Source organism: Protopterus annectens, chromosome 5.part0 (assembly GCF_019279795.1).
Source record: "Protopterus annectens isolate FY-2018-M chromosome 5.part0, PAN1.0, whole genome shotgun sequence".
NCBI lineage: Eukaryota > Metazoa > Chordata > Ceratodontiformes > Protopteridae > Protopterus > Protopterus annectens.
The window spans coordinates 612,390,573-612,417,156 of record NC_056735.1 but is presented as its reverse complement, the minus strand read 5'-3'; the positions used below and the strand labels follow the sequence as shown (position 1 = coordinate 612,417,156).

General features: G+C 39.3%; 1 protein-coding gene across 1 annotated transcript in view; it reads left to right on the top strand.

The window, feature by feature from the left end:
• Positions 1–25,557, top strand: part of PNPLA4 (patatin like phospholipase domain containing 4) — a 385,692-nt gene extending 360,135 nt beyond the window's left edge. The window contains exon 7 of the mRNA XM_044072459.1: positions 25,165–25,557. Coding sequence (XP_043928394.1) covers positions 25,165–25,296 — 132 coding nt within the window. The 3' untranslated portion in view covers positions 25,297–25,557. The remainder of the gene's footprint in view (positions 1–25,164) is intronic.
• Positions 25,558–26,584: the final 1,027 nt, after the last annotated feature.

The following is a 26,584-nucleotide window of genomic DNA, read 5'->3' as shown; positions in this document are numbered from 1 at the left end:
AAGAACATACTTGAGGGTAGAAAACAGGTCACACATGTCTCAGACAAGTTGGGTAGACATAAATGTGGAAGCTGTCATTATTGTGTCAACATCAATGAAGGTGAGAAAATATATTTGAAAAGTAGAGGCAAAATTATCACCACTAAAGGATTTGCAAATTGCAATACTTGTGGTTTGGTATACATGGTGACCTTTGAGGCATGTGATTCCTTTTATATAGGGAAAACCTAGAGAAGGCTGAGACAAAGGGTGTATGAGCACCTATATGACGTAAGGAAGGAAAACACTAACAATGCTTTGTTTAAACATACTTTAACATGTAAATCTGCAAAATTCCTATTCTTCGTCATAGAGGTATTACCCCCCGATCCCAGGGGTGGTCTTTGGGAGGCCTCTTTAGAATATAGAGAGTTATTTTGGCAATTAATGCTTGAGGCTAGCAGTCACCCAGGTTTAAATGAAATGATCTCTCTAAAAACTGTATTATAGTTGAGATCAGCCAAATTATAACCACTCACCCATATATCAGTTGTACTTATATATATATATATATATATATATATATATATATATATATATATATATAGTTTATATATATTTTTATACATATTCTATACACATTTTAATATTTATATGTTTCATACATACATTTTTATATGTTTTTCAAATATTCTGCACACAGGTACATTTTTTATGTATTAATTAAAATGTTTTTTAGAGCATACAATATTTATATACATTTTTACTATGTATTCCTGCCTGTAAAGTTTTTGTTTCACCACTAGATGGTGATATTGTTTCTTTGACTTTAAGAAATCTGCAATTTCAACAAGGATGTTAATTGAATGTATTAACTTTTTAATTAGGAGACACCATTGGTAGATTCAAATAATATCTGACTTATAAATTTAGCACACTGGGCACTGTTTAGCTTTTCTGAAGAAGTGCATGTTGACGAAAACGCGCTGAGAACTGTAGCAGTGTTATTATTTTTGTTTCTGTTCTGTGCGGTTTGTTCGTGGAGGGAAAATAAACATCTCTTGCTGATCTGCTGTGCCTGTCTTTTGAGTTTACCAGTGTGAGTTTGGGCACATTGACCACTTATTGGTCTACTCTGTCCTCTGCTTCTATTAGTATCTTTGCCAGGTCATGCATTTCTTCTCCTTATTGGAAACTACCCATTAAATTATGAACTTCCCTCGTCAATCCTAGATATGCCATAAATGCCATTTCTAGGAGCTTAAATCTTTCTTTTGCTTGCTCCTAGGTCATCACCCTGTTGTCATTCAAGATCTGTTCCTAATAGTTTGACTCCATCTTCTGCATTTGACATCTCTTGGCTACCAGATCCCTTTTTTGTTAGTGGACAAGTGGAAACCTATTAACATTAATTTCCAGAAGACTTCTCTTATTTTCTTATCTATTATCAATTCCTGAAGTTTGTGTCCAGAATGTTATTCTCTCTAACTTGTTGCTTTCATTTAGCCTGCTGTTATACCATCACCTTCCACTTTAGTCTCTATTCATTATCTTGGTGGTCTGGTATGTAGCTTCAAATCTGACATCCTCAATCCCCCTTCGTCTACTGGCAATACCAACTTCTCTCAATTGATTCTCACTTTTTCTTTACTCCAGAAAAAAAATTCACAATTATTCTTTCCCATATCTTTATATCGGGTTTTTCAGACTAGGACTACACCGCATATAAAATCAGTGCGACAAAAAAACATCTTCTTGGCTTTCAACGTAGTATCCTTGTCTTTAAATATTGTATCTCACTGTATTATAAAAGTATTTATTTCTCATTCAGGCTCGTTACGCTTAATGTTCATCATATTGATCACTGTATAAATTACCTAAGCTGTGTGGGTTATATCCTACATAGGATATAACTGCTAGCCAGCCAGCTTCCAAAGTTTCAGGATACCTTCCATGTGCCCATACCATCAGTCAGCTGGAGGTGAGCTGACTTAAAAACAGTCGAGTGCCAAGCCCTTCAGATCTTTCCTGCCTCCAAAGAGTGCTCTTCTGTGGTATTTCAAGGATTAATGTTCAGCTTGTATTGTTCCATTGCTAGGCATATAAGTTCCCTTGGGGGAAAAAAAACTTCCACATATAATTTTTAATGTTTAAACTTACTTTCCTGTTTAGGAAAATATATTTTAAGTTTGGATGCACTTTTCATTCTGACAGTTTAAAAGGTAAACATTCCAAAACCTTTTTTTCTTGAATAAACTGTGTTTAAATTACCTTTTTTTTTTTTTGGGGGGGGGGGGTAAAGTACATTAGAGTGCTTTCTTCTCTGTTTGTACCGAGAAAAGTGACTTTTTAATACTTGCTAAATTTTACCAGCTTATGCTGCTTAGTTTCCCTGGGAAAGGAGCATCATTTTCATGTTGACCATGAAACAAACTACCGTTCCCCTGATCAATCCTCCTTTCACCCACAAAGCGAAAAAGTTAATTAAACAGTCTTTGCCAGCACAGATAGCTAGAAATTTGCCTCAGCTGCTGGTAGATGACTCGTGTGTCACCAAAGTTGGTTTCTCAGACCATTCATCTTTTTTCCCAAATCCCTCTGGTGTTGTACATAGAGCCACTATGGACCTGGGGATAGCCACATCCACTGCAGCTGGTGGCATCCTTTGAGGTGGCAAGGGAGTGCCACTCTTGTTGGTTTTGGGAGAAGGGGCAGGGAGGGTGCCCCTACTTAGAATGTTGTGCCCATCCCTGGAGAAGCTGTTGCTGCCATTGATAATCCTGTTTGATGTCCTTCCATATCGTTGTAGTATTCATAACCTCTGGAATCTCCTGCCAAGGGTAGCCTAATGTCCAGCCACTATACCATTGCCTTTCTTACCTGTGGAGTGTCATACATCAATCATATACTCGCCGCACAAGCAATGGGCATAAAGGTGACACAGGTACACTCACAACTCTAAACTTTATTGCCACCAGTCTGAACACCATTGCTGTACATCAGTCTGAATGTGATTTGCTGTGCTGGTTTAACCAAACCTACACTTTTCAGATAAGTACCCCACTGGGGGTTCCTTTTTTTCCCCTGTTTTATTGTTTACTGGGTTATTGGTCATCCAAGAAAGGGAAATGTCAGTGTGGAAGGCAGATTCCCAAAAAAGCCCTCCATGATAGGTGCCTGGTGTATGCCATGACCACACACAGTGTTCCATCTGTCAGGCTTTTGCTCCCAAGACTTTGCGTAATTGCCTTCTTCCTTTTCCATTTACCTTGAGAACCAACTTCTCAGGCTTTTTGCCCAAGGTACCTTGGCAGTATCTGTGGATAGGTTCTATAAGGTGCCATTTGCCTGCAAATTTCTGTATAAATGCCCTTCCTCTGATCCAGAAGCGGTTTCTATTTCTGCTGATAAGCCTAGGCTGTTGCCTTCTTTCAAGCTCCTTCCTTTCAATCTCTTCTTCCTCTGGCTTCATTAACATCCAGGAAGTTTCTAAGAGCTCTATGGTTCATGGCTTCCACCATTCCTATTCTCCCTTTTGCCAGACTCTACATGAGAAAACTTCAGTGGTTTCTAAAGTCCGTTTGGCTTCAGCATTCTCACCCCTTAGAATTTTTAGTTCCTCTTCTTCCATGTCTCAAGCCGGAGCTTCAGTAGTGAATTCAGCAGTTGACTCTCAGTCCAGGGCTTTGTTTTCATCTACCTCTTCCCTGTCAGGAGCCGTTCACTGATGCTTCAGAGATGGGATGATGGCAGCTTTCAGCTCCCTAAAGGTGCAGAGAGAGTCTAATAACTTCATCAGAGAGAAGACCCCATCATCATCAAGGAGATGAGTGCTTCAGCTGGTTCTTCAGACCTTTCATCCTCTCTTCTCCCCAGGACCTCTCAAGGTGTTTACATGCAATACCACAATGATGTGTTGTGTCAACAAACAAGAAGGGACAAGGTCTTATCTTCTATGCTGGTTGGCACTCCTAGTGTGGGAAGTAGATATCCAGTATCAAGTGACATTTCGGGCAGTTTACATTCCCTCGAGTCAAAACATTGTGGTAGACTCTTTGAGTGGATCCATAACTCAATTCCATGAATGGATGCTTCACAGGGATGTGTTTCTGGACATTGTCCACCAGTGGGGTACTCCTCAAATGCATCTTTTTGCTTCCGCTCTGACCAGACAGCTTCCTCTATTTTGTGCCAGAGTCCTAGGTCCTCTTGTTTGGAAGATGGATGCCCTCCCTTTTTCTTGGAAGGGGTTGCTTTTCCTCCCCATCCCCTTATTCCAAAGGCCCTGTTCAAAATACAATAGAATGCTCCTAAAATCTTGTTGGTGATTCGCGTTTGGCTGAAACTGTATTAGTTCCCTCTTCTGAATTTAGCCAAAGCCAGGCATCACAAGTGACCTCAAAGGGAGGACCTATTCACACAGTACAAGGGATCTCTCATCCATCATCACCTGTCCACTTTTCAACTGGCACTATGGGTAATAGGATTTTGATTCCACATAGACGCCATTTTTCTGAGGGCATGCTTAGGGTCTTGAATGTGGCCAGGAAACCCACTACTAGGAAATCCTACTTATCCAAATGGAAGAGGTTTTCTGTTTGGCTTCTTTCTCATAACCTGGGTCCACTTTCTGTGGATGTTCCTTTGGTTCTCTCTTATCTGTGTGAACTGCTCAATCCTGGGTTGGCTTATTCTTCTGTTAAGGCCCACTTATCAGCTATTTTTGCTTGTCTGCCTTTATCACCTTCTTTAGCTTCTATATTTGAAGCTAAGCAGTTCCTTAAAGACATCCTACATTTTAAGTCTCCCAGGAAGCCTGTTCCTACTCCCTGGGATCTTAATTTTGTTTTAGAAAAATTAACCCATGCTCCTTTTGAGTCTGCAGCTTTAGCTTCCTTGCAACATTGCTCTTCGAAGACTATTCTTCTATTAGCCCTTACTTCTGCCAGATAGATGGCTGAGCTTCAAATCCTTATGGCGTGTCCTCCTTTTTTGGTGTCATAAGGACAGGGTTTCCATTCATACTAAACCTTCTTTTATGCCAAGGTGGTGAATGAGTTGTCCCTTAATCAGCCTATTCATTTATCCACTTTTTCCCTTCTCCACAATCTGCCAGTAAGAAGGTGTTCCACACGTTGGATGTGGATAGACAACTCAGATTTTATTTAGATTAGACTAAGACTTTTCGTAAATGTGATCAACTCTTTATTTCTTTTCATCCTAGGTCCTTAGGATTGGCTGTGTCCAAGCAAACTATTTCTTCTTGGATTTCTAAATCCATTTCTTTTTGTTATTCCTTTCATGGTAACAGCCTTCTTTCTTCTTTTGGCTCATTCTACTACAGCTGTGTTGGCTTTTGGTGCTTCTTTTCAGGGGTTTGGATACAAGCTCTTTTCTTGAGGCAGCTGCATGGACTTCTGTGCATACATTTACCAAACACTACTACAAGTTAGATGGAATTTCCAGAGCTACAGCTGGTTTTGCTAGGGCTATCCTTCATGGGTTCCTAGAGAGCTTTGCTGGTCCTTTCTCTGCCGTCTCTTCTTCCTGAGCTTTGGCACTCTCCCTATTGTAATGAATAATGCAACAGTGAAATGGAAGGCCATAGTACAGTTGTGTAAGATCTTACCATAATGGTAGATGTCCTTCTCTTCACTCTACTGTGTCCCTCCTTCGTCTGTCCCTTTTCTCTTCTGGATGTACTGATTACCTCATTTCTCCTTGGACTGATGTTCCTACTGGAACTCTCTGTTCTGAGGATGGTGAATCCGGATGTCACCTTTATGCCCTACGATACATGAGGAGCATATGCGTGGCATATGATGTACCTTAAAGCAACTTAAAGGCTTTGGTATTCAGGCTGGATGTTGGCCTCCCTTGGCAGGGGAGCCATATTGTAATGAATACTGCAACAGTGAACAGAAGGACATCTACCATTATGGTAAGATCTTACACAACTGTACTTTCTCTTTATCATCAGGCAGGGTTAATTTATGATCTAGAAGGCCCTTCCCTTCCAAAATTGTTAACCCCGGACAGAATAGCTTTCTCATTTTTCAGGGGTTCTGCAGGGTCTGCTGGACCTGAGTACCATTCAGCTGGTTGTGCAGACAGGAGTTTGAAGTTTTATTCCAGGATGTTTCTAGTCCCTAGGAAAGAGGGATCTTGGAGACCAGTCTTGGATCTTTCCTTTCTGAACACCTTTTTCATAGTCCCTTCCTTCCAAATGCTGTCTTTACAGACTCTTTCTTCTTTTGCTTCCCCATACTTTTCTGGTTTCTTTGGATCTGAAGGATGCTTGCCTTCACATTCCTATCCACCCTGTGTTTAGGAGATATTTGCATTTCCATGTTTCTTTCTCTAATTTTCAGTTCTCTGCTTTGGGTTTTCCACAACCCCAAGGGTATTCACTAGATGTCTAGCCTTTGTAGTCACCTTTTGCAGACTTTAGGGGAATTCAGATATTTCTTTATCTGGATGACCTCTTGCTGCAGGATTCATCCCATTCCAGGTTGATGCAAGACCTTCATTTTATCCAGCTTCTGTTGCACAGGTTGGAGTTTGTGGTCAATCATCAAAAAGTCCATGTTGACACCATCTCAGGATCACATTTTCCTAGACTGCAGGTTCCAGACTGCTTCAATGCAGGCATCTCTTTGTGCTTTCAAGGTTGTGTCCCACACAAATTATTTTCCAGCCAGGGAGTTTCTCAGAGCTCTAGGGTTCATAGCCTACACTACCTCCATGCTTCCCTGGTCCAGGCTTCATATGAAGGAGTTTCAGTGGCACCTAAAATCAGTGTGCGTTCAACACCTCCACCTGCTGGACCATCTTGCTCCTCTACTCTCGTCTCAAATTGGAAATTCATTGGTGGATTCAGTAGATATCTCTCAATTTTGGTGTTCATTTTTACCCTCTTAAACTGTCTCAAGAACTATTCACAGACACATCAGAGCTGGGGTGGGAGGCCACTTTAGGTGCAGGGCCCTTGGTCCCCACAGCAGAAGGTGGATCACATCAACGTCAAGGAAATGTATGCTCTCCTTTTGGCCCTAAAGTCTTTCCATGTTCTCTGGTTCCCAGGTCCCTTGAAGATTTATACGGACAACAGCACTGCCATGTAGTACATCAACAAACAGGGGAGTACGAGATCTTACTTCTTTGCAGGTTACCCTTTTAGCATGGAAAATATCCATCAATCTGCAGGTCACTCTACAGGCAGTGTGTATACCTTCAGAGTGCAACCATGTAGCAGATTTTTCTCAGCAGGTCCAGAACATGGCCTAATGGATGGATGCTTCACAGGGATGTGTTTCTGGACATAGTTCATCAGTGGGGTATTCCTCAAGTAGATCTCCCCTCGGAACAGGCACCTCCTTCATTTCTGTTTCAAAGTCCCAAGCCCCATGACTTGAAGGTGGACACCATGTATTTCTCTTGGAAGTGAATGTTCCTGTATGGCTTTCCTTCTCTTTATCTTTTTACAAAGGATCCTTCAAAAGATCAAGAAGGACTCTCCAAAAAACATGCTGTTGATGCCCGTTTGCCCCAGACAGCACTGGTTCCCCTTCCTATTCTACCTAGCCAGGGGCAATCATCACAAGTTACCTCACCACAAGGATCTTCTCACACAGGACAAAGGAACGCTCCTTCACCCTCATCTGCTGCTTTTCAGCTGATGCTTTTGGTAATAGGATTTTGATTTCTTTCCATCACCAGTTTTCTGAGCATATCCTTAGGGTCTTGCAGGAGGCCAGAAAATCATATGTCCAAATGGAAGAGATTTTCTAGTTGATGTCTTAAACATCACTAGGACCCCTTTTCATTGGAGGCCCCCTTGATTTTTTGTTACCTGACTGAACTGGTACATGCTGTCTTGCATATTCCCCAGTAAAAGCCCACTTGTCAGCCATTTCTGCCTGTCTGCCATTTACTCCTCCTTTGCCCTCTAGGCTTGAGCTCAAGCAGTTTGTTAAAGGCATTGTGCTTATTAGCCCCCCCCCCCCCAAAATAAAATCCTCCTTCTAGGGATTTTAATTTTTCCTTGAAAAACTGGCTCAGGCTCCTTTTTAACCTGCCTGTTCTTTACAACATTTCACCTGGAAGGCTCTTTTAACAGTTGCTTTAACCTCTGCCAGAAGGGTGTCTAAGCTACAGGCATTGATGGTGCTCCCTTCAGTTTTTTTATTTTGTTCATCGAGACAGTGTGTCTCTCCATATGAATCATTATTTTATGCTCAAGGTGGTTAATGAGCTGCACCTTATTCAGTCTGTCCAGTTGCCATCTTTTTCCACAATCAAATAGTGAGAAGGTTCTTCATAGTTTGGATTTGTATAGACAGCTTAGATGTTATTTAAACAAGACTAAGGCCCTGCATAAATCTGATCAGCTTTTTCTTTCTTTTCATACCGGAACATTGGGTTTGGCAGTTTGTAAGCAAACCATCTCCTCTTGGATTTCTAAGATCATTTATTTTTGTTATTCTTTCCATGGTAAGCAGAGCAGTTGCCTCTTCGGGGGCTTTCTTCAAAGACAAACGAGTGCAAAACAAAAACTGAATGAACTATGTAAGGAGAAAATACCACTCTGGACACAGAAATAAGTATAAAGTTAGCACTTTCGTTTATAAAATATATAAACTTCTTCAGACAAAAGTATACAGGAAATAAACCATTTAAATAAGCATTCAAGAAGTGACATCATTTCCCATTCAAAGAAAAAGTCACAATAAAAGTCCCATTAAACATCAAAATAAAAGACATGCCTCAAAATAAGATATCCAACTACACAATAGACCCATTGAACAAAACTTTAAATAAAATCCTAAACACTACAAATATATGCATAAAATATATATAGAAGTTAGAATATTTAAATAATTGACTACAAAAATACAATAATAAATGTTATCTACATAAAAACTTCAGTTTCAAGACACTCATGATAGAAATAGTGTCATTCAATCCAGATGAAACTGAAGCGTTCAACTTAAGTTGCCATAAAAGTTCTTTCTCCTCAAGTTGCAAGGAAGTCGGACCTCCCCTAATGTTTTCAACAACCCTATCAATGATTAAAAAACAAAATTCATGTGTGGGAAAGGCCAAAATATGTCTAGCCACGGCATTTGTAATATTTGCTTTAGAAATGGCGTAAAAATGTTCATAAATTCGATTTTTAAAAACCCTATCAGTTTTGCCAACATAGAAAGAAGGGCAGTTCTGACATAATGCCAAGTAGACCACCCCTCTTGTGTTGCAGTTGTATTTATCCGTTAAGTAATATTTTTTCTTATTGATCATAAACATGTTGGTAACACATATAAACTTACACCAACGGCATGATCCACGTTTAAACATCCCACAATGTGGGCGGTGACATTTATAATTTACTGTTTCAAGGATAGTTTTTAAGTTCCTACCTTTTTTAAAAATTACAAGAGGCCTTTCACCCACATAATTTCTTGTTGTACTATCCTCGACTAAAAAGTACCAGTTCTTGAAAATGATATCCCTCAAAAAGGAGCATCCTTAGAAAAAGTGGTAATAAAACCAAATTTCCAAAGTTATTGTTATTTTCATGCTCAGATTGCTGTGTTAAAGGAATCAGTGTGTTAGGTGGATCCATAATATCATTAACACACTCAAGATTCTCATTTCCAGATGAAATAACATAACTTAGAATTGGTTTGAAGTAACTATATGTCCTTTTAGATGTAACCTCAAAAATGAGTTAATCCAATAAGTTAATAGGGTAACCTCTTTTCATAAACATATCCCTTAATAAACTTCACTCATCCAAAAATTCTTCATCTAAAGTTACCATCCTAGCTGCCCTAACTAGTTGTCCCTTAACAACTCCCTTCTTCTGATGGAAGGGGTGGCAGCTAGAAAAGTGGAGGAATGCATTTGAGTAAGTGGGTTTTCAAAAAATCCTAGATGTAAATGTGTGTAAATCAAAATTTTTGTCTGATTTTACATCTAAAAATGAAGTCTCCTTTTCTTGAAAGTCCCAAGTGAAATCCAAGAAATCAGTAAAATCAGTAACTTTTTCAATAAATGATGCTGCAGAATGTCTATCACCCTTCCAAAGAATAAAAATATCATCCAAATAACGGGTATATAAAGCAGCCTTACTCTGGAAAACAGGGTCTTTAAATAAAAAATATGTTTCCCAAAATGCCATTACTGTATTGGCAAAGGTTGCACCACAGGGAGATCCCATGGCTACACCTGTTTGTTGCAAATAGAATTTAGATTCAAAAAGGAAATAATTGTTAGCTAAAACAAGTTCCAGTAAGTATATGACCAAATCAATAACATGCCCATCCATTTTCTGGTCCAACATAAAATCCCTAACCCATTCACATCCAAGGTCTTGTGGTATACAAGTGTACAAGTCACAAACATCGATGGTAAAAAATTTAAATCTTCATCAAAAGGAAAACTATTTAAAGAATCCAAAAAAGCCCAGGAATCCTTGCAAATTTGTTTTTGATTTTTTAGTAAATCTTTTAGTTTACAGTCAATGAATCTGGCACACCCATAAGTGATAGATTGCCTACCATCAATGATCGGACGAAAAGGGGGTTTATTGAAATTCTTATGGACTTTTGGCAACCCAAATAATGTAGGAATAACTGGATGTGTAATGTTAAGAAAATAAAATAAGTCAATGTCAATGCGGCCTTCATTGAATAAGTCATTAATGAAACCTTTAAGTTTACGATAGGCTCCATTAATTTCATTAAGAGAAACACATACATAAGCTGCACTGTCCAAAACAAGCAATACATTAGTTGTATAATCAGCCTTATCCATAAAGGCCAAACCACCCCCTTTATCTGGTTTACATATTCGTATGTTAGCAAACTTTAGACTATTCAAAGCATCTTTTTCCTCGAAAGTAAGATTGTCATCCAAAGAATTAACTGGATAATGTACATTTAATAAACTTCTAAAGTCATTCTCACAAATTTTTTCAAAAAGTGAAATAGAAGGATGTAAGGGTGGGTTAAAAATGCTAGCCACTTTGAAATCTTTGATAAGACTAGGAGTATTAGCAAACATCACATTCAAATTTAATTTTCTAGTAAAAGTCTTTAGGTCAATCAAGGACCTAGCAATATTGCTCCTAAATGCAGGAACGAATGAAAGACCTTTTGCCAAAATGTCCACAAGTAATGGGTCAGGTTCAAAAGAGGAATAATTAAAAATTTTAAAGTCCTTGGTAGCATTAGTTATAACTGTCACAGAATCTACTACATTAAGAGTCTCAACTGAAATTTCACCACGAGGACCCAAAGAGGTTATCTCTTCCTCCTGTTCTGAAACTTCCTTTTCTTCTGATTCTGAAAACAAGGGGCACGTTGCTGCCCTGCGTTGTTTGAATTCCTCTGGTTCAGAAAACCCTGTTGTTGGTGAAAGTTAGAACTAGAATCACTATTGACATTCCTATTAGCTAGCCTTTCACTCCTTCTAACCGGAGAGCCGACATTTCTATTTGTACTGTCAACATTATTGTGGTCAATACAATTATTATCAAGTTCAAAATGAGAATCATCGCCACAAACATCAACAATTACACTCGAACTATTCCTTACATCATTCACAGGGTTAGAAGGGGGCAAGGGGTAAGCCAAACCCTTGTTATATGCTAGCGAATCCCTGTTCAATTTTTTAATTTTATTCTCTCTAATTTTGTTCAATGCATTATCTAAACTAGAAAAAATGCGTAAAAAGTCAAATTTGTATCTTTGAAAATCCTTGTCTGACCTGATAGCATTATACCAACTCCATCCATGAAGCTGCTTCTTGGTCTTCGGTGTACACCTTCACAAAACATTACAAATTGGGTGTCATTTCCAGGGCCAGGGTAGGTTTTGCCAGAGTTATCCTTCATGGGTTTGTGGACAACAACTCATTGCCTTCCTCCTCCCTGACATCACTATAGCTTTTGTACACTCTTAGAGGTTGTGAATACTGTGACAGTGATAGTACAGTTGTGTAAAATCTTATCATAACAGTAGATGTCCTCCTCCTTTTCTCTGTTACAGTATTCACTCCCTTCCTCCCTCCTACCCCCTTTTGTCTTCCTTTTGCATTTTTTTGTACTGGCTGAGAGGTTCCTCTCCTTTTCTTCATTCCTTCTTTTTTCTGGATATGCATGTCCTCCTTTCTACTGACTGTCCTATCCTGGGCCACTTAATTTCTGAGTTGGGAGCATATGTGCAACACCTTTATGCCCTGTGCTGGCACAAGTAGCATATGCCTGATGTATAATGATCTGTAGGTGATAATGGCTTTGTTATACTGGCCAGACATTGGGCTATGCTTGGCAGAAGATCCCAGAGGTTATGAATAACAGTAAAAAGAAGGGCATCTACTGTTATGGTAAGACTTTACACAACTGTATTTTCCAAATTTCCTGTCAAAAAGAAACAGAAAATTAAAGAGGTCACTACTTATTGTTTAAAAGGCATTTCTGTCTCTGTAGATACTACATCTGGGGCTGTTGCCACTGGTACTGTTTTAAGGATGTTTGCCTGGCTACATTTTAAGAATGTCAGAAAAATATGTATTAGTGTATGTATTTAGTAATATGCCTAGTGCATTTAAGGCTTGAAAAGGGTTAACACATTTATTCTTTTTCACACTGCATAAAATATGTACAAATTGCAGAAGCTTTCTAACCTTGTATTGTCATGAAATATGCATAGCTATAATCTTTGCTTATGCTTTGGAAATTTACAGGGAAACAGATAATTTCTGCTTGTGTCAGGAAAATAATGAATAGATGTGCTGTGAGAAAATACACAGCTGCAGAAGCTATAGATAATCAGAACAGACTGCTTGAAAATATGAACTGCAATCAGCATTTGCTTGTGCCTGAGCTAGAAAAGTACCTTGAAATGTAACACATGTATTAGAACTACACAGTAGAAACTTGTAACGGGCTAGAGCCCACCAAGGCCAGGTTGTTTTTCTCAAAATGTTTTTCATAAATCCAGTCATGTCAGCAGAAAATCTGAGTAGCATCTGCTTTAGAACAATACTGAAAGTTGTGTTTGATTACGTCAACCACAGAAGGCAATGTCTTGTATAACCGTATAAGAATAACATACTTCCTGTTATTAGTTAGGCAAAATCCTGTATTTGCATGTTTTTGTCTCCTTGCAGCAAGTTATTAAATGTGCCTTATCTGAACCTTACGTGTATTGGTCTTTGAAGTTTTTTCCTTTGACAAAGAACCTCACAGAAGATGAAAAAAAATGAGATTTTATATTCTCCTTTGGATAGACATTTTGTTTTTGGGCCCTTTGCTGCAGACATTATCAAAACTGTGATGAGAAGGATAAATTGATACCAGGAATCTCTCAGATTTTTATAGGTTCATAGGTTGGTACTAGGCTATCTGCCCTAGGGCCTATACAAGCCTGCCATAACAATTCCCTGGCTATTTCTTCCCACAGTATTTACTTCCCTGGACCCCTGTCTAGCAGGGCGACTGACGTGATCACCAGGGTGAATTACCTATCTCCCATCCAATCATCAAGGTTCCTTTTGAAGAGGGCCAAAGAGGCACTTTGCTTGACATGTATGGGCAGTCTGTTCCAGAGTCTGGAGAGTCTCTGGGTCAGGAACCTATCCCTCCAGCATGTTTTGTTCATTGTGATGACAAGGTTTAGATCCCTGGAGCATGTGTCTCTGAGGGATTGGGATTTCTTTGTGTAGTATGTCTAACAGCTGTGGATTTATCATTGCCTTGTATGTTAAGCAGAGATCGCATCTGAGTAGATGATATGCGACAAGAATATAGGTGGAGTTTTTTTTAGACGGTCAGCATAGGGCATCTGCTTTTCCCTTGTCCAGGTTTTGCAAGGAACAAAATAGTCGCATTGTAATGTTTGTGTGCTGATGTTTAAAAAATAATATCAAGGAGGGTTCAAAAAAGGAAACAGAAACCCTCCAGAACAAAGTACAGTTGAATAAGTCAGAATGATTGTATAAGGGACCTTGTTCCCCCCTGCCAGCCTGGCAGTCCCTTACCCTTTCTAGAAGGTCTGAATCTCCATTTCTTTCTTTGGCAACAGATTTGTTTCAGAAAATTGGGTTCTGAGACTGATTCAGCACAGTTAATAGATGACAGTTGGAAGATATCTCTCCTTTCCAGAGAATTATTCCACATCCACCATACCAAACCCCTTTGTTGCCTCCTGTACTACAGAACATACTTTCCTCAGAGGGTAGTAGAAACAATTTCTCCTTCCCAATTGGGAAGAGTTTTTTATTCAGGAATGTTTCTGGTGCCAAAAAAAGAAAACACCATTGTTGGACCTTTCTTTTCTAAAGGAGTATGTGACAATGCCCAAGTTCAAAATGCCTTCACTTCACAACCTGTTACCCATCTGTCTATATTTAAATTTTTTGGAAACCCAAAATTTAAAGATGCTTATCAGCATATTCCTGTTCATCCAGACTTCAGACATTTCTTAAAGTTGTGTTCATGTGGAACATATTGGTAGTTGCCTTCCTTACCCTTTGGACTATCCACTGCACCAGGAGTGTTCACAGTGTCTAGCTCCAATTATAGCATATTGCAGGCTACAGTGTATACACATTTTTCTTTGGATGACTCACTTATCTTTGCAGAGTCTTTTTCAAAGTGTTTGAAATCTCTCTTGGGTGAGAGATCTGTTGCACAAGCTGGGATTCCAAGAGAACATTCAAAAGTCTTTCTTGACTTTTCACAGCATTGTGTTTCTGGCATGTCAACTAGACATTAAAGTTCAAACACCTTTCCTTCCACAGAGAAAAAAATAAATCTATGTCTACATCTATTTCCAGAGTTTTCCACTAGGACTTCAGTCACTGTGAAGGAATACCTTAGGATTCTGGGTCTCTTGGCTTCTATGTTTCTCCTGATGCACCTTGCAAGACTTCACATGAGAAAGATACAGTGGTAACTGAAGCACTTTTGGTCCCAACACCAACACCCCTTATCTTTTTCAGAGCCCATTGCTGGGATTTGTCAGGAGAGAAATCATTTAGTGGAGACAACAAATAGTCTTACATCCATATATCTCCTTCTCTCTACTTGTTCCAAAATAGTCACTCACCACAGATGCATAAGAGATTGCTTTGGGTGCAGTTTCAGGAGGGATAAAACTGCAATATGTCTAGGACACCAAGGGAGATGCAAGCGCGTAAGTATAAAATAGATGTTTTCCCTGATCAAGAAACTCAACTCACTGAAGCATTTTTGGTCCATGGGACCTCTTTGATTTGTTAAAGACAATACCACAGTCGTGGTACAGCAGTAAGCAAGGAGGAAATGGGTCATACCCCCTTTGCAGACTACCATGTTAGCTTGGGATATAGCTTCACAGTCTCACTCTACAGGCATCCTTCATTCCATCAGAACACAATTGTGTGGCAGACATGCTGAGCAAGGTAAGGGTAGACCCTAATGAATGGAAAGTAGATCAGGGGGTTTTCCAAGATTTGACCCATCTGTGGGAAGTTCCTCAAGTACATCTTGTTGCCTCCTCTCTGATCAATCAGCTTTTAAGATTCGGCTGTAGAACTCCATGCAAGAAGGTCTGAAGGACAGATGCATTTTATTTTTCTTGGACAAGTATGTTCCTGTATGCTTTTACAGCCTTTATAGTAATGTCCAGGATACTTCTGAAGACTCAGAAGGAATCAGCCAAGACCATTGTGCTGACTCCCTTCATACCCAGGCAATTATGGTTCTCTCCTTTTGGAAATGGTCAATGGCAGTTACCACAAGCTTCCTCACTGACTGAATCTACCCACACAAGAATCCACCAGAGATTCAAACGTACTGGACCTGATGTTCATCAATATGGGACAGTGCTGCACCCCCCTCCCCCAATCAGTGCCAATCCTGTTGTACCACAAAGCTCTTTTGAAATAAAATTCAGCTTAGTAAACCCAGAAAACCCAGAAAATCCTGTAACAGAATCTATTCCAAAACAAACTACACCCTATTAGGTGATAGTTTGTCAAAATTCAATGCTCTTCCCAACTTCAAGTTCACAACCAGCCTGTGCAGAATTGTTCACAGAGACCACGTACAACCATGTAAATGGCCATATAAAGGTTTCTGTACCAACTAGAAGTAAGCCCAAAACAAACTAAAAGCAAACCATACTAGTGGAATCCTAACCTTAATAGGATATATAGAAAAAAGGAACCAAGTCACGGATAAAATCAGGAAGAATAACTTCCATAATGATAAGAACTCTGTAATTAAACTAAACATGAAACTAAGAAGACCAGTTAAGTCCAACAAGGCCAATTATGAGGTAAAAAATAGCCTCACAGGCTAAAGGCAATGAGAAGGCCTTCCACAGCTATGTCCAGTACCTCAAAGGCAGCACACATCAGTGAGGTGAAACTGGTGGTCAGTGGTGCCAGCTTCACTGAGCAGAGCAATGTAGAAAATTTGCTGGCTGGCAAATTCAGCTCAAACTTCACCCCCATGTCCCCCCTGCCTCCTGTCATAAAATAAATACTAACATAACCCTTTCAACTGTTAAAGTGGAGCAAGTCCTGGCAGTGCTCACTACGGCCAAAACCACAGCCTCAGTGGGCCTCGACAGTATCCTGGGATGCCTCCTAAATAGCTTGAAATATGACTTATCAGGAACACTTGCTCAAAATAGGTTTTGTACAATGAGAATGTAGGATGGCAACGGTTATCCCATTTCACAAAGGTAGACCATCAACCAACCCCAGAAACTACAGACCTATTAGCCTGAGTAGTCTAATACTCAAAGCCATGGAATTAATTATTACGGAAATGAATAAAAGAGACATAGACAACCTTCAAACACTAGACCCAACCCAGTTTGGCTTTGTCAAGGAAAGGTAATCCCTACTAAACCTGTAGGACTCCTTTGAAAAGGTCATCAAGGCAATGAATCTGGGGAAAACAGTGCAAACCACCTACATGAACCTCATTAAGGTGTTTGCTACAGTACCCCACACAGGTATAGTTGCCAAACTCACTGAACTGAAATGCTAAACAAAGTCCCCCCCCCCCCAGATCAATTTGTATTAAGGCCAAATACACACCATAGCTAACTAATGACACCAGAATGCTCATTAGGAAAAAAGAAAACACTTGGTAAACATGGCTGACATGTAAAACCCAAATCAACCGCATTGCTTTACAGCAAATTAGAAACAAGACTAAACACCAAATCAACTTAGATAAAAAGAACTTCTACTGTAACCTGCAACATAAACAGCATAACCCCCCCCCCCCAAATCTTGGAATACCATAAATGCCATTCTCCACCCAGGACATTCTACTAGCCCTTCTCCCAACTTACTGCACTGTCCTACCACTGTTGCAGAAGAATTCAATAAATACTTCACTGAAACTGTACTATCTCTAATTAAAAGTAATTCTACAGAAGCATCACTAGCCTCCAAGCCTCTCAATATTAACTACAACTCCTTCTCCTGTCTTCAATAGCAACTGACAAGTTACCAGCCAAATATTTAAAACTAGCAGCTGAAGCCTTATCTTATCCAGTGTCGATCCTTATTAACAGGTCCATAGCAGAACAACATGTGCCAGCAATATGGAAAATCGCACACATTATCCCCTACACAAAGGTGGAATTTCCACAGAGCTGACCAACTACAGACTGATTGCTATTCTCTCTCCACTCTCTAAACTCCTCAAGGATGTTTCCACTCCCAACTGATTCATTATCTTACCGTCAACAGCATGCTAGCATCATGTCAACATGGTCCCCGTCATAGTACCACAACTGCACTCCTCAGTTTCACCAGTGCCAACAAATAACTCACAAATAATGGTAAAATAATCTCTGCTGTCTTTCTGGACATATCCAAGGCCTTTGATGTGGTCTCCCACCCAAAATATTAAATACAGTCTCCAAACTGAACCTCAGCCCATCTGTACTTCAGTGGTTCCAAAGCTGTTTACTGGACTGCCAACAATCTGTAAAATGGCTTAATGTCCTATCCCACCCTCTTCCCATCACACTAGGAGTACCTCAAAGCTCAATTCTTGGGCCACTATTCTTCTCTATTTTTACAAACAACCTCCATAGTGCTACCCCACTGGCTTCAACTATCCAGTATGCAGATGACTCAACACGCGCTGCTAATAATCTGCAACACCTCTATGATATAACCCAAAAATCATTCTTAGATACCAAGTTATGACTCTCTAACCATTAGCTCATACTCAATTCCAATAAAACAAAACCCGTGATCTTCCAACCCACAAGATCCTTTCCCCCCAGCACCTTCTACATCACAGCTAGAATAATACTAAAATTATTCCGATTCACAAACAAAACTACCAAGAGTAATAATAGATAACCTAAGATTTGACCTACATATAGCACAAACAGTTAAGAAAGTTCACAAAAAATGGGTACTCTTTACAGAAATAAAAAGTATCTAACTAACACCTCTAAGGTTGCCATTGCTAGAACCCATCTTAAATCAACAGTTCTCTATGCTTCCCAAGTCTCACCAACCCTAAAAAAATGGATTTAATTAAACTTGAAACATGTTATAATAAAGTAGCTAAATTTGCAACTGACTGCCCTCATCATACTCCACCACTGTCACGCCTTAAAAAAACTCTCCTGGTTAGAACTCCCACATCTGTCCTATAACCAATTAACCTTAGCACACAAACTAGTATATCAACCTGAAAAAAACTCTGCCCTTCTAAATATTCTCCAGCCGTCCTAAATATTCTCCAGCCATACCACAAATCGAAGTCTTCGCTCAACAAATAAATCTCTACTACAAGTGTCCAAATCCACTAATTTGGCAGGGAGCTCCCTGTTTGCTCATCATATAGCAACAAGGTGGAATTCACTACCTCACAGCATCAGAACCAACACAAATACCAACCAATTCAAAAAGATTCTTAAAAGTTATCTTAATGATACCTGACTTTGTTCCTGTACTACTCCAGGCTAACTAGTTTTAATAGTTTCTGGTCTTCTTCCCTGACTACCTCATAATCTATGCTCTATCTCATGTATAATCTCTAACTCATCCTTTTCTATGCAATTTACCCCCTACAAAACCCTTCCTCAGCTTACTTTGATAAACTACAATGTCTACACTACAATAAGGAATTATATCAGATGATTGCATAATAAAGATGTCAGCTATAATAACCCAGAATGTAATTTCTGGTGTAGTGCATGTCTTGTATATTGTTTGTATAATTTCTTGTATAAGTTTTGTATAATCTGTATGTGGAGCTTTTCTCCCCAGGCCTCCACCGAAAATGGGTCTTATACCAGATTGACTTTCCCAGTAAACAAATATAAAATAAAATAAAATAAATAAATAAATAAACTGGGCATATACCCCTACATAACTTGCGGGATTTCCAGTTTGTTCACTGACAGGACCCAGGAATTCAGGATTGGTGATAGCACCTACAATAAGGGGCTGGAGTCACCAGTGGAGTACCTCAGAGCATCATGCTGGGAACTCCTATTTGGCATCTGCTTATCAAAGGTAAAGTCTAATGTCAAAGATCATTGGCTGATCAAGTTCTCAGATGACTGCAAATTGGGATCTGTCATAGATTCATCCCATAACAACAAATATTTTACTGGAGGGTCTAACACTAACAAATGACTGATGCCAAAATCGTGGGCTAAAACTCAGTGCCAAGAAATGTGTTATAGTGCTTTTTGGGAAAACTGCCATCCAAGCTAATTAATCCATCAATAAAACACCCCTAACAGCTGACCTAGAAATCAGTGACCTGGGGAAATATATAGATAGTAATCTGGCCTTTGACCAACATGTGGCCAAGGTAATAAGAAAATCATTCTGTTTCGCACCACTTATAATCCAGGTCCAAAGGAGTCATAGTGCCTCCTATCAGACCCATCATTGAGTGTAATGCCCCCTTTAGCATGTACATGACCAGACAAATGCAACAGTTGGAATGCCTATAAAGGTTCCTTACCAGGTGAATCCAGAGTATAAACACATCATCCTTTATGGATCACCTTAAAGCCCTATCTCTGGATTCACTTTATAATGTAGAAATACTGAAATATCGAATTTCAGTATCTCGAGACTATAAAGCCAAAAACTCACAAATCCAAAAACTAAAACTGCGAAATTCAAAACCACGAACATAAACAAAACACTACACACATACAAACACAAATGCACCTACCTCCCGACACTACAAAAAAGCAAAACAACACACACGAACACAACAAACACACACACCTAACCTTCTTGTAAGCTGGGGGCAAGCCCCCTGTACCCCCCACACCCCCGCTACTTATATATACTAACTCTGAGACTGCACAAAACCCACCACCACACATTCTACACCCCCTCTTGCACAAACGCACATCACGTACATACAAACACCACCACTGTCAACACTGACACACTCTTACCTAGCTAACACTCCCGAACACACTCACATACACACCAAACCCTCCCCAAAACCCTTAAAAACGTAACACTTACCTAATGCGCCATTAATATCGGGGGTTCATCATTTCCGGGTTCGATATTCTGCAGTTTCATGCAACTGCAGATTCAACAATTTGGTCTCGAAATGCTGAAATTCGACATTTCAGTATTTTGAGATTCTAAAGGGAACCCCTATCTCTATACTATATCTCCTGCAGGTTACTGAGAGGCGATCTATGCCTGACATACAAAGGATCCTCAGAGCCACCTTCTGCACATTGACAAAATGGCCACCATCAGAGCCACTAGATCCAAGGATCTAAATTTCACTTGTGACATTAAGTCATGTTGATGAGACAGATATGTGTCTCAGAGTATCCCCATGCTTTGGAACAGGCTGCCCATCCATGTGAAGCAGAGTCATCCCTAACTTTATTTGTGTGATCTTGACCAGTGGATTGAACATTAGAATCCCCCCCCTGCATCTGGCCCCATATCTGTGATGGGCAGAGGCAGACTATAAAGCCCAAAGTAACATAACCCCCCCCACACACATATATAACTTCTAGAAACTTCCTAGCTAAAATAACCTCTCCTAATAAACACCAATGATACATAGGTACACAATCAGGTTGGATTGTACAACTAGGCTTATAAAGGCTCTTGTGGTCATTTAGCCTAGTATATACCTATGAACCTATGGACCGTGACACTGGTTAACTTCAACGGACTATCTGAATGATATATTAATTATTAATTCCCTTTAGATATGTGTTTACTTGAGGATGTGCATCAGCTTCTAATGAGACAAGAAAGACATACTAAAGAATCATAAATTAGCAAATGGGAAAGATTTTTGTAGTTAGGGCCGACAACATAAACAGCATCCATTCAGGGCTAGTTATTTTCTTGTTTTGCAATATTTGTGTGAGTTAGTATCCTATGGCCTTTTTTACTTCTCTGTCAAGGTTAATTAATCGGCCATTTCATCATGTCTGCTCATGGATCCTCCTCTTTCAATGCATTCTAATGTCAATATGTTTTTGAAAGGGGGTTTTGCATAAGAAGCCTCCAAGAAAACCAATAGCCCCTCTTTGGAAACTTAGTTTTGTGTTAGAGAAGTTAACACTTGCTCCATTTGAACCAGCTAATCTGACTGGCATGAGGTTCTTAACATGGAAAACAGTTCTACTGATTGCTGTGACTTCTACAAGAAGAGTATCTGCGTTTCAGTCTTTTATGTTGAGTCAACCCTGTCTCATTTTCCACAGGGACAGGGATTCTTTGAGAACTAATTTTTCTTTACTTCTAGCTAGTCAACCTGCCTCCAACCAAATCTCTCATAACTACTCCCTCCCTCCTCCCTAAACCAACTCATACCCCACAGCTACTCTATTATCTGCACTTGGCTTACCAGGTTCTACACTCTCTCTATTAATAAGCATCTAAACATCCTGGGCAATTAAAATGTTTCCCACATTGCAACCAGTACTGTCTCTGTTTACATAAAATATGACAGCATGGTCATACTACTGTTTTTGGAAACTGTATTTCTTGGTTTTGACTTATTTTACACTGTTAATACATCTCATACTCTCTAATACTGTGGTGGTACAGCAGAAGGGTTGTTGCCTCACAGCAAGAGGTTCTCCTGTTGGATTCTCGGCTAGAGTGCCTTCTGTGTGGAGTCTGCATGTCCTCCCCGCGGTCGAGTGGCCTCTGAAGGGCATGCATGAATGGGCGTGCCTTCACTGAAGGTTGAGCTTCGGGCTGGCAACTTGGCACCATAAGAATCGACTGCCAATCATTTGTGGACCAGAGTTCCGCTGTGGCGGCCCCTAACCGGGAAAAGCTGAAAAGACAAACAGTACATCTCATACTCTACTAATTTTTGTTAATATTGGTATTAGATTAGATTACTAAGCTGTATATACATTGTAAATATTATTGGTATCGTAATTGTTGTGAGAATTGTTAATTTTTTTTCTGCTGTATGTTAGGAGCTTTTCTCCCCGGGCCTCCCCCGAAAATGGGCCTTGTGCCTAGTCAGACATTACCCGGTAAACAAACGAAATAAATAAATACATTTTGTCTAAAATGGTATCCAAGTTTACTTTAAGCCAAACTATCCATCTCCCCATTTTTCTTCCTGAACCCAAATATGAGGGAGAAAGGATAATCCATGCCTTGAATATCCACAGACAACTTAGGTATTATGTTGACAGAACTAAATCTTTCAGATCTTTGGCTCAATTGTTAATCTCTTATGAAGGTAAGAAGAAGGAAAAACTTGGGTCAAAGTAAACTATTATCAAATGTTTTTCTATGGGTATTACCTTTTGTTGTACTTATCACAGCAAAACTGTTCCAGGTAGGATTAAGGCCCACTCTACCAAGGCCTTGGCTTCATGTATGGCTTTTTGGAAAGGGCTGGATTCTAGAAGTATTCTAGAAGCTGCAACGTGGTCTTCTGTACATACTTTTACAGAGCAGTATAAGCTTGATTCCTTCTGTAGGTCTAGATCTGGTTTTGCAATGGCCATATTCCAGTGGCTCCTGGACTCTTCTTGTTCTACGTCCCAAATGTATTAAGGTAGGGTAATCTACCTATGTAGTTAAGGCTACTGCAGCAGTGATCAGTATGATGAACATAGTGCAGTTGTGTAAGTAAACTTAACATAACAGCAGAAATGATCATTGCTGCAGTATATGCTCCCTTATTGCATCCCCCCTTGTTTTTTTTTTTTTTTTGTGTGTGTTGTTTACCCCTGGGTGTGATTATTTATTATTTGTACATAGCATTGTCCTTTCAGGGCTCAGCCCCCCTCTGCCTGTTGGCAGGGATGCTTTGAAAGGCTTAGTGTCCAGACTTGCCTTTTAGTCAGCTGAGCTTAAGCTGCCTGACAGTTTAAATGTATGGAAGGTGCCCTGAAGCTTTGGAACCTCGCCGGCTGTTATATCATTGGCAGGATATAACCCACATAGCTAATGCCATTGCAGCAGTGATCATTTGAACATCTACTGTTATGGTAAGTTTATTTAAATAACTATACTTTCTGCCATTCAGAGAATGAGATCTTGCAACAGGTCCACCATATCCACTGTTGGTGGATAATCAGTCATGATAAATTTGACTGGCATTTCATGACTGTGCAAGTGGGGTGTAATTAAGTGGCCAGAACAGGACAAGCAGTAAATGAGATGTTGGGCCACCAGCATGTTAAGTGCAGGTAAACATCAGGCTGCATACCTGGTAGAGGAACAAAGAGCAACAGGATGTGGCCCACTAACCAAACAACTTTTTAGCAGAAATGGAGGAGTTCCTGGCATCTCCGCATGGAGATGCATACATTTTTACCATCTGTGGTACAGTCCTGTATCTTGGTAAGGAGCTCAGATGCTCACCATTCAAATCTATTAAAGATGCCCCAGGTGGGTATTTCTTGCATGGAAAATTATCTGCCACAGTAGGTAAATACTTAGTTATGTGCTTAACACATTTACACATTTTGTTTTCATGGGAACATCAGGGATTCAGGTATAAAGAGCTCCCACACAAGGTAGGTCACTTCTTAATTTGCCATGCCACTGTATTATATATTAGTTATTTAGTCAATGGAGTTCATTGTTTGTGAAGGGACTTACTTAGATTTTTTTGTATTGTTTTGTTTTTGGGATTCTCCACTGATATGCAGCTGTCCAACACAATTTTTTCACGCACTTTAGGTCACGGTGTAATTCCCAACATTCTAAGGAAACAGAATCCAAAGAAGAGAGTCCAAATTAGGTAGGTTCTATTTATCAGCCTGATTCAAAATGTCAGCAGGTAGATAAGTAATCTAACAATCCCAGACCCCCTTTGTTGATTCCAAATGTGTAATATGCAGTTAAATTAGGAGGTACCACCACAGAAATGAGTCGCAGGCTGTAGATTACAGAGACAAAATTCAATGAGGAAAACAAAACCAGTTACAACACAAACAGAAAATTTGGCGATGGGTATTGCAGTAAAGGTTATTGTCAGGATCTGATCCATGTATGTGTTTGTGTGTGTAGAATGTTCTGATAGACACTGTAGTTTACCATTGTCACAGTTTGGATCTTGGGCTCATACATTCATATTTTGTGTGTACCATTGTGCCTTTTTATTTATTTATTTACATTTGGTAACCGGGAAAGTCCAACTGCAGAGGCCCAGGGAGAAAAGCTCCACATGCATCTTAAAAGTAGAAATACATACTGTTACAGAAATCTTACAGTATAATCAATAACATTTTTCAGACAATATAAGTATTATAAAGTACAAATTAAGAGATATGCTGTACAAATTGAGAGATACAGTAAGTGCAGGTTCTTTAAAGTAACAATTCAGTTAAATATAACAAACTTAAGAAAGTTTGAATATATAGCAATTAGGTGGAAAGAGAGAGACTAGTTAGAGCAAGCAATTCTACATCCACTTAGCTTGGGCTAGTACATGTACAAAGCCAAGAGTCATTAAGGAAACCTTTTAGGGAATTTTGAAACTGATGAGCATTAATAGTAGTTCTAACAGTAAGAGGAAGAGAATTCCAAATGTTTGCTACATTGTGAGAATATATTTTAAAACTTTACTAGTCACAAAATGTGACTGAAATTATGTGATTAGGTAACAGGCTTTGACTGTGTTTCTACTACATCTTAAGTTTTTTTTTTCTTTTGCAGCTATCCACAGCTAATGTAGTAAGATTAAGGCAAGCTTTGTTTCCACCAATTCATGAAGAAATGAAACTAATATGTCAACAAGGGTTTGATGATACAGTAAGATTTTTACAGCAAGAGGGATGGTATGAATAGCAAGATTTACAAACATTTTGCATATATTGAATGAGAAGCAGTTTTTGGATTAATATTTGCTTTGTGGAAGTTACCTAAAATAGTATTTCAAAATATTATTTTCAAATTTACCTAAAAATAAACTGATATTTAGTACCTCTTACTCTAAATGCAATATTGAAATAATAGAATTTTGCATAAGAGAAATGCAGAAAAGAGATTACGTTGCTGTTTTAAATATAAAGAGAAGTTGCTGTTTTAAATTAAACAAGTCCAAGTATATTACTGATGTGCGTTATGATATTTATATTACTTACACTGCCATACTTAATGGAAAGGTTTTATATTTATCTTAGAGAGTTTCTATATTTCTGATCTAGAATCCTTTCCTGTATCACCTGTATAGTTCCACTGTTGTCAGCATTTTGGACTGAATTTTCTTCGTACTCTGCTGATACCTTTTATTTATAAATTTCAGGTACTTGTGTTTTAATAGATTCATTTAGAGCTGCTTAAACTGTATGGACTGACTGTACTCACCATTATGGTGTCTGCCAAGGGACAACATCCTGATTTCTAGCACAGTTTGCTCAACAACATGTAGTAGGCTTAGCTTACCCCCTCTACAGCCTCAGAAGTTGATTTATTCTTTCTGTGAGAATACACATTTGAGTCACAGGGAGACATTTCTCTCAAAACACGTTCCTACTGTCACCTATAACCCCCAGCACTCCAAAATAATATCTCAGCAGTATCCAAAACAGCCTTTCCAGCAGACTAATGACAGGTGACTCACAAGTAAACCTATTATTACCTAAAGTTATAATGTTATACGATTTCCCTAAGACATGCAGTTGGCTGATCAGTGATTCTGAATTCAGATAGATGTGTGTGATGTGTCAGTGACACGAGAGAAAGGCTTGGCAGTCTTATTTCCATTCCCTACTTGCCTAGTAAACTGTGGGTGGTGGTGTATGTTCACTGGGTCATGATTAGAGTCAGATGTGTCTCACGAGTGTCACTGCTGCTGCATGTAACCTTCCTGATTACAGTTATGTGAAAAGATACTTTACAGTGCATCAATGCTAGCTGTACTGCATTTTATGTGTATAAGAAACCTACAAAATATCTAATTGACATCTATTTTTAAGTGCTGTGACATTTGTTTTCAGATTTGTAGCGGGCCCTGTGTTATATGGCATACTAAACTCTGACAGTGACTAAAATGGCTGGGGTTATTTTGCGATCATAGGGGAGAAAGACTGGAAGGGAAACGGGGATTGAGTTGTCAGTGTTGTTACACCTATCC